Source organism: Lepidochelys kempii, chromosome 6, assembly GCF_965140285.1.
Source record: "Lepidochelys kempii isolate rLepKem1 chromosome 6, rLepKem1.hap1, whole genome shotgun sequence".
In the NCBI taxonomy this organism is placed as follows: domain Eukaryota; kingdom Metazoa; phylum Chordata; order Testudines; family Cheloniidae; genus Lepidochelys; species Lepidochelys kempii.
This window is the reverse complement of record NC_136385.1, coordinates 17,333,806-17,346,228: the sequence shown is the minus strand read 5'-3', so window position 1 is coordinate 17,346,228 and position 12,423 is coordinate 17,333,806. Positions and strand designations below refer to the sequence as shown.

General features: G+C 44.7%; 1 protein-coding gene across 1 annotated transcript; it reads left to right on the top strand.

Annotated features, from left to right (window-relative positions):
* Positions 1-680: 680 nt before the first annotated feature.
* On the top strand, positions 681-8,545 carry BET1L (Bet1 golgi vesicular membrane trafficking protein like). Its single transcript, XM_073346977.2, has 4 exons — positions 681-809; positions 3,299-3,390; positions 4,154-4,210; positions 6,884-8,545. The coding sequence occupies exons 1-4, from the start codon at positions 791-793 to the stop codon at positions 7,049-7,051; spliced, it is 336 nt and encodes a 111-aa protein (XP_073203078.1). The 5' UTR covers positions 681-790; the 3' UTR covers positions 7,052-8,545.
* Positions 8,546-12,423: the final 3,878 nt, after the last annotated feature.

The window sequence follows — 12,423 nt, the reverse complement described above, 5'->3', positions numbered from 1 at the left end:
GGAATTGGTCCTGCTTTGAGCAGGGGGTTGGACTAGATGACCTTCTGGGGTCCCTTCCAACCCTGATATTCTATGATTCTATGATTCTATGACTGACCCAAAGGGGTGAGAGGCTGGGGTGGGTTATAGCCCTACAAAGACCCACACCTCACACAGGTGTATTACTGCTGTAGACCCGCACCCAGTCCGGCGTGGGGCCCCACTGCAATGGGTCTAACACAACTAGTATTCAGCCATCAGACAGAAGGGGCGCATCTAGGGTGACCAGATAGCAAATGTGAAAAATCAGGACACGGGGTGGGGGGAGGTAATCGGCGCCTATATAAGAAAAAGCCCCAAATATCAGGACTTTCCCTATAATATCGGGACATCTGGTCACCCTAGGCTAATCCACCTTCTTGCCCGTGGGTCCCCAGCCGGTGGGACACGGCCCCCTACCCTGCCCAGCATGGGCAAGCCCGGCCACCCTGCCCGGCCAGCCGAGGGGCAGCAGCGGGGGGGAGGCTGGATCGGAACCGAGTGTCCAGGGCCGGCTGCGAACGGGACTGTCCGGGCAGGGGGGCAATGGGCGAGGGGACGGGCCCAGTTGTCCGGGGGGGGGGGCGAGGGGACGGGCTGCTGGGCGGGACGCTCCGGGGCCGGTGTCTCCCCCGCAGCAGCCGCCGGGGCTCGGTGGCAGGGGAGGCCCCGCCCCGGGAGGCGGAGTCACTGCGGCTCCCCGCCCCCGCCAACCGGAGCCGCCCGCCCGCGGCCGAAGCCGGATACGGAGGCGCCGAGGCCGGACGCGGCCATGGCGGACTGGGGCCGAGGTGAGCCCGGGGCGGGCTCCGCGCGCTGCCGCCTCCTGCCCCGGGGCGACCGGCAGCCCCGGGCCCAACTGCGGGCCGCCGCCGCCGCCATTTGTCCGGGCCCGGGCGCCCGCCTGGGGAGAGGGAGCGGCGGGGCGGGGGCCTGGCAGTGGGGTGGGGGCCTGGCACGAAGAGATGGGAGCAGGGAGTTGCTGTGGTTTGGGGGCGGCTGAGGGGACAATGAGGCCCATGGCACGGAGGCAGTAAGGTATGGGGTGGAGGGTGGGCGTGGGGAGGTGCCTGTCAGTAAGAGATTGGGATGGGAGGACAATGGGGCCCGTGCTGGTAAGATATGGGGTGGGTAGTTGGTTAGGTGTGGGTCTGTGGGGCAGTGAGGGGCACGTCAGTGCAAAATAGGTGTGGATGGGGTTGGCTTGGTTTGCTGGTAGTTTTGAATTTAGGATCAGGCCGTCACTTTGGTTTGTTGTTTAAGCACCTTGTGATTGTGGGGTTTTCTAAATAGTAATTTCGTAAAACAAATTTAAAGTTTTGAGCTTGAATTAATATGCAAACTCGATACCATTAACTTGGGTTTGAATAGAGACTGGGAGTGGCTGGGTCCTTACACATATTGAATCTATTTCCTTAAGTGAAGTATCCTCACACCTTCTTGTCAACTAAGTGAGCTATCTTGATTATCACTACACACGTTTTTTTCTCCTGCTGATAATAGCTCATCTTAACTAATTAGCCTCTCACAGTTTGTATGGTGACTTCCAACTTATCTGTGTATAGATACACACACACACACACAATCTTACTCTATGTTCCATTCTATGCATCCGATAAAGTGAGCTGTAGCTCACGAAAGCTTATGCTCAAATGAATTGGTTAGTCTCTAAGGTGCCACAGGTACTCCTTTTCTTTTTACAAGTACTCTTGTTCTTTTTAAATTTAAAGTCCACCTTCTGGAAGGTGGGTTACTCCTCCGCCTCCCTCCCTCCTGCAACCACTGCCATGGCGGTTTCTCCAATGGACTCTTCTAGATCAATGGGGGCCGTGAGCAGGTTTCAGGAGGTCCCCCTAGCATGGCCAGCATTAGACTTGTTAGGGCCCAGGGCAGAAAGCCAAAGCCCTGTCATGCAGGACTGCAGCCCAGGAACCTGAGCCCCAACACTCCGGGGATGAAGCTGAAGCTTGAGCAACTTAGCTTTGCTGGGATCCCTGTGGCATCGAGCCCCAGGCAGTTGTCCTGCTTGCTACCCCTTAATGCCGGCCCTGACTTTCATATGGAGAAAACCAGTTGTTGTGGCACAGCTGGGCCATGGAGTTTTTATAGCATGTTGGGGGGCAGGGAGGAGCTCAGAAACAACAAAGTTGAGAACCCCGTTCTAGATTCCTCTTCTCCCTAGTCATTGCCCTCATGTGAGGACACACAATGCTCCCTCTGTCTCATGTGACTGCAGGTGCCTGTTAGTCACTTTGCTTGCCTCCATTTGGGCAGTAGGGGTTCAGAGTATTTAATGCTAAAAAGATACTGCCTGCATCCCCATAGTTTGAAGTGTAGCTGTGTGATGGACTGAGGATTGGTGGGGGATGTTTTGGACTCATGTGTGCATGCTCATTATGAACTGCAGGCTCCTCTGCTGCCCCAAGAGTTCAGCAGTGGGTCCTCCATTTAAGTAATACTCCTTTTGAGGCATGGTTTAGTTGGCACCAAAATCTGCAGTGGCTCAGAAGCTACTTGTACAGGTGTCTTGTTAGGTAAGCTAGTGTACAGTTTCTTATATACAGGTTGCGAGGCGCAAATCATCAAAGTTCTTAGACATCCTCAGATGGAAGTTGTTGCAGAAGAACAAACCACTATTATTTGTTATTGCATATCACATGCAAACTCTTAAGCCCAAGCTTTTCCAAAATATGCATCTCTGCAGCTAAGAGCAGAATTAGGCATTTTTTAAGAGCAGGGACTCAGATGTAGAAAGTGTCTTTGTTTGTCTGTCAAATGTCTGGTGAATTTGCTATTCACTTCAGACCAGTGATACCTGGCACAGTAGTTCAGGGCTGAAATAGTTTCCTGAAATAATATTGCTCATAGTTGCATAACCTTCCGTTTAGCATTTGTCTGAAAAGCAGCCTTAAAAAGAAGGCATTTTCTCAAAAGCTTTGGTGTTGTGTTTTCCGTAGTTCCTTGTAAATGACTCTTAAAAGCTCCATAAAGTTTTAGTAGTAATGCTTTGCAATTCTGTAGCACCTTTTCATCATAGGATTTCAAAGTTCTTCATGGGCATTGATCTTTACAATACCTACACAAAGTAGGTAAGCGTTATTATCCCCATTTTACGACTGTGCAAATGGAGGCATAGAAAAGTTAAGTGACTTGCCCAAGGTGTCACAGCAAGTCTGTGGTAGAACTGAAAATAGAAATCTGAAATCCTGACGCCATTCCTCCATTTTAACCAGTAAATACACTGCCATTTGTTGTATCATAACCGATAGGATTTTTTCAGGTCAGAGTCCAAGTGCTGTGGATGATATGCTAGATGTGGAGAACAAGCGCATGGCGGACAATCTAGCCACCAAGGTCACCAGGCTGAAATCGGTTAGTTGCTAACTTCACATCATACATTTTCTTTACTGTCTTACGTCGTGAATGTTGAGAGCACATAGTAAGTTACATGGCGCTGTCTTATTTATGAAGCTTTTAAGTATATCACTGTCTATGACTGGTCAGGTAGCTAATTTTTGCTATTGGAATGTCCTGGGGCATTTTATTGAAATCCTCATCCCTTATTTGGGATTTAACTATGTTCCAGGGTACAAAATTTTCTGGTTTTAGTGGCATCCAGAGAAGGAATTAGGTTTGGTAAGTGATTGGGGGGTGGGGGCAAGATATACAAAGATATATTGTTAAGGATGCCTTCTTTGGAAGGTCTCAATAAAGCTATATTAAAAATATTCATATTCATTATATTCATATAATAATTCTGGGACTAAATCAGTTCCATTGGCTTGAAAAACCTTGATTTATGTACACTTCTTAATGCAGAGACCACAGTGTTAGCAGAATACTGGAGTCTGTTTTCCATTTTCACTTTCCCAGTATTTGCATGGTGACTTCATATAAAAAAGTTTGTCTGTAGTTGGTTGTAGAGCTGAATTTCTGATTCTGGAGATCTCAGGAATTTCTACTGCAACTATTGGTGTGTACATTGAACTCAACAAACACATTGTGTGTATGTGTGGGAGGTGGTAGGAGTGATGAGCCACTCTTGTATGTGTGCTTGGAATTTCACCAGCTTCTAGTATGTTAGGAGTTGATTGTTTCACTTGGAGATGCTGACACTTTCTTCTGTCTTGAGTAGCTGGCACTGGATATCGACAAAGATGCTGAGGATCAAAACCGCTATCTGGATGGCACGGTAAGAAACTGATAGAAGTCCATAAGGGGTGAAAACCTCTGTGCTGAATCTCAAGAGTTGTCTTAATTGTTTGCTTCATAGAACCCCCATAAACGGCACCAAATTAAATTCTAGCAATTGAAATTGGCAGCGTCTCAAATGCTGGGTGATAAATGTGAAGCTATTTTGTATGGGCTTTTTGGTACATAGTCCAACAGAAGCCTACCAGCTGCTAATATCATTGTGTCTGATCAGACTAACACAGCTAGCAACTAGTAACAGGAACCATTGGAACAGGACAATGTATTTTAGAAATACAGATGGAGATTATCTACTTATTGGGATTAAAACCTCTGCCTCAAGATAATATTCAGATATAGGCCTTTCTTGGTCATTTTTGTTTGTAACTTTGGAAGTGTTTATAAATATGTCAGGATTACTTCCCATAATCTCTGAAACCCATAGAATTAATCAGGGCTTTGTATTCACTACTCTTTTTGGAAGTGCTGAGGCTGGGACTCTGTGCAAATGGGTATCTGCTCATGTTATCAAGTATCTTATTCCTTCCACTTACCACCTTAACTTCTACAGGTATTATGAAAAACAAATATAATTTATAAAACAAAAATAAAATCTGGTTATGTATTCTAAACACTGGCTGCTGATGGAAGATCCAGGAACTTCAGGAAAGGCTGAAATTGCTATACATTGTGTGGGCTAGCAGATGCCCTAATTTAGCATTCTAGGGAAAAAGACCTTACTTTTTAACCTCCATATTTTTAATTTCAATTTATTTCCCCTTAATTTCACCCCCCACTGCAGTCTTAAATTGATATATACAAATTGTATAGTAGCAACAGAGAGAGAAGATCTGTAACATAGAGCTTACCCACTGAGGGTTTTGGAAGAATTCTGAAAGGAAGGGAATCCAGTGCAGATGTTTGAGGATGGGACTAAGGTGGTCATGCTGTTACTTGATGAGCAAGATCAAGCAGTTGCTTTTCTGTACATGTTGGAGTCTGGAGAAGCTGCAACATGGAGGCCATAGAGAAGGTAACTGCAGGATTGAAAGCAAGATGGGATGAAGATGTATATGAAGTCTTCAAGAGGGATGGGATCCATACAGTCACATACAAAGTCAGAATTGGGAAGGAGAGGAGAATGGAGGTTGATGGTAAAGGTTAGCAGCAAGATTATGGGCAAAAGGCCTTCATCTGACTCTAAATCAACAAGGTATGTTCAGGAGATTAATTTGTGTTTTTATCTGAGAAGCATTTCAAATAAATGTCTTGGAGGAGAGTTGAGTGGAAGCCACAAATTACGTATAATTAAGGAAGACTCGAGGGAAGGATGCAGCATTAAAGTTATTGGATAACATGTTCACCTGAGTGTGGCTGAAAAACTATAGCAGAGGATAAAAATGGGAGTGATAAGATCATAATGGAGAGGGAGAAAGTAGATGTAAGAAAGCATATGGCCAATAACTGAGCCCTGGTAAGTTCTGTATAGGAGGGTTCTTGATGCAGAAGAGAAACCACTACTAGAGATGAACAGCAATTTTGGTAAACAAGGGAACTGGAGATGCCTACGCGTCTATGGAGGTAGCGTAGCAGGAAAGAACGGTCCAAAGTCTGCATTGAAGTCAAAGGTGAAGAGGAAAAAAGAAATAGCTATCATGAGAAAGGAGAACTAATCAAGGAAAAGTACATTCTGTGCTATATCCAGAGTCGCACTTTAGACTGCCGGACTTCAAGAATATGGTTCTCTGAGAGGTGACTGAAAAAATCGCCTTCTCTCCAAGCACTTGGAGAAAGGGAAGGTTGGAGGTTAGGAGAAGCTTTAATTAGAAGAGTGAACAGCAGTAGATTTTAGAGCTTTGAGTAAGGAAAAGGAACTGCTGACAATGGTAATTATGTGAGAAGACCGAAACAAAAGACAGGAGAAGAAAAGGGGGGCTTGAGAGGAGAGAATTTGCATTACAGTATGGTCTGATGGCACAGCACTGAGCAATATGGTGTTCTAGTCTGCAAATAACATTATAATCTGATGGCAAGAAACTGCACCTTTTTCTAAACCTTTGGGCTTGTCTATGCATGGAGTTATCCCCAATTAACTGCATGTATGGGAAGTCTTAATCCAGAGTAAGAGTTTCCACACCTGGAATCAGGAATAACTCCATGTATAGACAAGCCCTTAAAGATAGATAAGTAGCATTCTGTATTACGAGCTATACTGTGTGTGGTGCGTAGTATGACATAATTGAGGACCCTGTCGTAATGCATACGTAGAATAGGACAAAACTAAGGTTGCTCTGAGGACCTTTAATTCTGCATTTTCTGGTTTGTGTGCAATTAAGATACCAAAAGTTGCATTGACATAGGTTGGCGTTATATTTTGGGGGTGTGCATTGCATTTAATAGAACTTTATTTGACCTTCAAATATCTAACTGCATTGAATGAACTGAAGGCAATATTCTGTCCGTGGAGCCTGAGTGTGGGAGTACCGGACACTGATTTCTTAAAGACTGATTGCTGCTTGTATTTTTCTTTTCCTTTTTTGATTCTAGACTTAGGAGTTAGTCAGTTCCATAGGCAGCTAGAAACTGAAATGGTTCTGCTTTAAAAAGTAGCACTCTCTAGAGAGAGCCCCATTTGTTTTATAATTTCTCCATTTCACCATTCTGTCTCCCTCAGGACTCCGATTTCATGAGCGTGACAGGCCTGCTGACGGGAAGTGTGAAACGTTTCTCCACCATGACACGCTCAGGAAGGGATAATCGCAAACTGCTTTGTTACGTTTCTGCTGGACTGGTGGTTGTGTTTTTCATCCTCTATTATCTCGTGTCAAAAGCACGGACTTGAGTAGGGTCCTCATCCTGGAATTTTTATGGAAAGAAAAACTGTGGCCATGATAGACAGAGACTTGCTCAAAGCTATCCTCAAGTCTACCCTGTCAAGGATTGTTGGGATATTCCTGGAGGACCATAACGTCTCTGGACTCCAAGTTACTGTCATTTTTCTAATCAGTCTTGGACATATTCATCAGATTTTTTCATAAAATGAATATAGTTCGTTCTGATCTTTTTAAATGTATGTATACCACAACTTGATCTCCTTGTTGACACTTAGCCTTCATTTATTGCTTTGTCCATGACCTTTAGCCTTCATCTATTACCTGGCTCATAACCATGTCGTGCCCACCTTAGGGACGTGCAGTGTTGTTTATGTGAAAGTGTCTGACTCAACCCATAGTAGCAATGTGCCTGTACTCCATTCATAAATGAGCAGAGCTGGGGAGTCTGAGAAGTCTAAATGTGGGCCTGGGAGGCAGGAGCTGTTGAGTTCTAATTCAGCTCTGTCAGTGGCTTACTTTGTGCTCTTGGGAAGTCAGTTAATCTCATTTTATGTTTTGAAATACATTAATACCAACAGCTTCTCACTAGGCTAGAATTGTTGTACAATGCTCTGAAGAACTAAATCGTGTGGTAGGTACTGAGTTGAGTAGTTACTACTTGTTATCATGAATGGTTGATGGAGTTTTGTATCAGAGCAGGATTTTACCACCATGATAGCTTGGTTCTACTGACCTGCTTGTCTCATAGCCGAGGATGGGGAAAGGCAGTAAAGAGATGGCTGGTGGCAGTAATTTTTCTGTAGCACAAATATCGTGGCTCTTGTGACAAGTACATACGTGCTCAGTTGCAACCATAGAAGACATGAGAGAGTTGAAAAACTGAAGAGGGGAAAAAAACATTACTTTACAAAAGGCTTGGAAACTATTGTGTAAATAATCTAGAGGGGGAAGTTGTTCGTATAGTTGGTACTGGCATTCCCATAATACGACACTTTGGTATTGTTGGGAAGACATTTCCACTCCATAGGTAAAGATGGAGTTTAGATCTGTCGTCTTAAGTGGGCTGATCAGAGGGATGATTTAAAATAAGAGGTAACCTTAGAATTCTCAATTCTTTGTCCCCCCCACAGTACATCACCTGGTAGGTACGCTGCATGTCACTGTGCAACTGTCTGGAATACATACCTGAGCAAGTATTGTCTATTGTTTGTGAAGCCATCACTCCAGAGCTTGCAGCACTTTGAGATACAGTATGCACCCTGTTCTATGATGATTCTACATAATTCTGTGCGTTAGAATGCTGTGTGGATGAAGGTTGTTTATGATCTTTCAGCACTACATCTTTATTCTGTATTGTACCCTGATTCAGAATGCTCATCCCAAATCACCCTTCTCTCCCTTTCATTGACCTTGTCATTTCCCCTCTCATTCCAACCCATGTATGTTCTCCCATCTGAATTATTTATATCTGCCTCCAGTTATAATAAACCATTCTAAAAATACTACTGTTATTTTAAAAAAACACCCAAAACGCTATACATTATTTTAAAAGGCTTTTATGGTACAAAACAACTCTACCATAATTGTTTTGTAGTGTGTGTATATTTGTTCCAAGGGTTCCTCTGGATTTTCCTATAAGTATTCCTTGCTTGATGATTGGCTCTCTCTTATTCCTCTTGATATAACCACCTCTCTAAGACCAAAGAATATATCCTCTATACAGTTTATTTTTCTCCCCGAACAAACCCATATCCCCTAATCCCTGTGTATATTGCCTCACCCTGACAAATGACACTGTGTGACATTGAGGAATTTCCCTCTTACAAGCCACAGAACGTTGATCCTTCTGCAGATTTAGATCCAGTTTTCTTAATCTACTTCTTACCTTGAATATTGATCTTCTCATGTATTAGTTGATGTACTGTAACTTGTGTCCTTATCCTGTTCCAAAGATAGAATGTGCAATAGGGATAGAGGGAGAAGGATGCAGCGATGATCCACTCTGGCTCTTGGCTCAGTTGACTCAGTCCTGTTTGAATCTTGGTTTTGGTAAGACTTGGCTGTTCTGAGCTCATTTTACATGCCTAAAAAATTTGGGTGGCTCACTTGAGTGTTCTGTCTGCTTCCCTCAAGCAAATCTTTCCTGACCAAAGAACTCCAAAGCACTCTAATTCTTGCCAGAGCAATTATCTCTTTATTTTGCTTTTTATGGTGTGAATAAAGTTGTACTGCCTTAAGATGCTGCACCAGTAATTATATGTGTATATTCTTATCGTGGTCCAAAGCTGTATTATACTAGCCAGTTTCCAAACATATACATGGTTCACTTTTTATAGGACCTATTGCCTTGGAACCTGCATTGATGCACAACATTAAATACATCAGTAATACCATACTCACTACAGTGGACAGTGAAGATTACATCTAAGCTCTAAGATGCATTAGACCAGAAGGTGTGACAAGATAGCACCCTATGGGATCTGCATGTATCCATAAAGAAGAAGATAAATTGTCCCCCACTGACTTTGGGATGAAGAGGAAAAATGATCACTAAAGTACAAGTCACCCATCTTGCTCAGGAGTCAATAATAGAGCTGGTCAGGAACTTTTAAACCATTTTTGTTGGAAAATGCTGATTTGTCAAAACCAAAACTTCCCATGGGTTTCAACGGATTGTTTGACACTTGTCCCAATTGTTTTCATTTTTGGAATGAAGTACTTTGATTTTTGATTCAAAATGACTTCTTGTTTTGAAATTTTATTTTAAAAATATTTTTAAAATAAAGGTCAACAGTGTCCTCTGCAGTCCAACAGTTCGCTTCCCCATCACCACCTTCACACTAACCTTGCCCTGAAAGGCTAAGTAAAACTTTGAGAGACCAATAAATGCAGGGGAGGGACTGTTGGTGTTCCCAGCTTGGTTAAGGGGGGGAGACCATTTGTCCTTAGCAATAATTGTGTTAACCTTCTTTGAGCTCGGCTGTGGCACTTAAGCACTGCTCACAGCAAGGGATGGTGCAGAGTTGCACCATTTCTGCATGGAACTTGGGGAGGAAGCCTCACAGAGACAGAATTGTCCCCTGTAATTCAGAAGGAGAATATCTACTTGTAACCCTTCTGCCCGTCAGAGTTGGCAGCAACAAGGGCCGGGTTCAATATCTAGGGGTTCCATTCCAATAACACAATGCAAACCGGCTCGAGCCCCCACCCAGTGACCTGGGACAAATATATACCACCCCCGCTGGGCGCCTCCAAGAGGCAATACTTCCCCTCTCGCAAGCACATAGTCTGAGTGTAGCAAAAGTCTTTTAATAACAGAGAGAAACAATGTGGCATTATGTTGGGGAAACACCACCAACAGGATTCATAACACAACCCATGAGCAAAAACAACCCCACCCCAGGCAAATTGGGGCATGCCCTTTTCCCTTTGGTTCTTGAGTCCAGCAACCCCAAATCACCCAAAGTCCCAAAAGTCCAATGCCCCAAAAGTCTCTGTCCCTGGTCAGGGCAGCCCCAGAGTTCGAAAGTTTATCGGCGGAGCTTTACCTCCCAACCTGGGTGGAAATGGGACGGGGGTAAGAGGCACCTTACGTGAGCTGAAGCTGACCGCCCCATAGCTCCATAGTGGCGCTCCGCTCCGCCAGCCGCCCCACAAAACTCCTTCGCGCAGCTGCACTCCGCTCCACCAGCCACCCCACGAACTCCTTCACTCAGCTGCGCTCCGCTCCGCCAGCCACCCCACGAACTCCTCCGCTCAGCTGCGCTCCGCTCCGCCAGCCGCCCCCCGCTCCGCCAGCCGCCCCACGAACTCCTTCACTCAGCTCCACGGCCCACAAGCAGCTCCTGCCATCCACACACTGCTCCGCATCGAACTGCTTCACCAGCCGCCCCGCAAACTGCTCCACAATATATCTTCAGGCTCCCCCACTACTTAACACAACACTCAGTGATTTCAGTTCTTAGGTGAATTCAGCTTATAGTAGGGGAGCCCCAGTGCTGGTGCACTGTCAGCCCAAAGTGAGCTCAGCAGCCTATAACTAGACTTCTAATGAAATCAAAATTAGCTCTGATATTCCACAGTGGAGAGAGGAGGAAGTGCAATCAGCATGTAAGGCCCTCACCAAGGGGCCCATGCCACCAAGTATTAATACTTGTCCCCAGCCTCTCTCCATTCACACAGTTTTGGAACCCATGACCCTTGCCTAGCGAGTGCTACTTAGTTGATGGCGAATCCCTCCATCATAACAAAAGGCCACGTACAGTTCCAAGCACAGTTCCCATAATCAGGGTAATAACAATTTATTCTTCCTGCCCCAATAACAGAGACACTGGGGATCCCACAGCAGCCAAAGTGACCATTTGGGCAGCTATGGTCTCATTCTAGGCGTGGTGGGTGTGCCTATGCAAATGAGATCGGCCCCTGAAGTTCTTTTCCACAACTTGCCACACCTCACCACCAGATGTCAGGGTGGAGCTCATCCTGACACTGCTTACATCCTTCTATACCACTTCAACAGGAGCAACTTCCCTCCCCTGCTGTGTCAGGCCTGCTCCAAATGGTGATGTGCAGCTGCAGTGTGGCCATAGCTCCACCTCTTCCTCTTTAGGACAGTATGCTCCTCTGGGGGAGTATGAAGGGAATAGGTCCTGAATGCAGCCTGCAGTCATGGTTGGCCTGCAGGTGGACCTTGCAAGGTGCTGCATATTCACAGCCATCCGGCATACAGCAGCTGAGAGAGCAACAGTGCTTCTCCTAGGTTAAGGGGATGTTGTTTGGCAATCTAGGCTTACTTTGGTTTTTAAAAATTCTAATGAAACTTTTTTCTTAAATTTAATGAAAAGGTTTTTTGAATTTAGGATTTTAACGTTTTCCAGCAATTCTAAACTGGCAATATTTTGCGAAGGCATGAGAACCAGAAGTGGAAATTCACTAATCATCATTCCCCTTCTCCCCCCCGTCCCCCTCTCCATTATCCAAGATTAGTGAAGAGGAAAATGTAAACTAGGAATGAGTGGTGAAAAGCCCATTTAAATTTTTAAAGTTTTGTTTTAATAATTTAAAGATGTAACACATGTAAGAACTTGTTTTAACCACACAGTATCCCTTTAAACTTTAGTCTGTAGCCCCAATCTAAAGGTAGATTGAGGTATTCAGCTACTTTGACATGATAAATACTGACTCCCTGATTTATTTTCTTTACATGCTGATACTGCAATAGAACACAATAAAAGGGATAAATGACACACACAGTGAGGGTCATCACAGGAGTAAACAAACAACAAAATAGCTCAGTAGTACAAAATTGAGTGACTCTTTATGTATACAGTTGTGAATTTCCGGGTTCTGGAACACAGGATCCAGATGTGGCAATGCACTA

Bases quoted from the DNA above. Each gene is read 5' to 3' on its own strand.
- BET1L (XM_073346977.2), top strand. The intron at 3,391-4,153 runs GTTAGTTGCTAA...TGTCTTGAGTAG, and splicing joins AGGTCACCAGGCTGAAATCG to CTGGCACTGGATATCGACAA. The intron at 4,211-6,883 runs GTAAGAAACTGA...TGTCTCCCTCAG, and splicing joins ACCGCTATCTGGATGGCACG to GACTCCGATTTCATGAGCGT.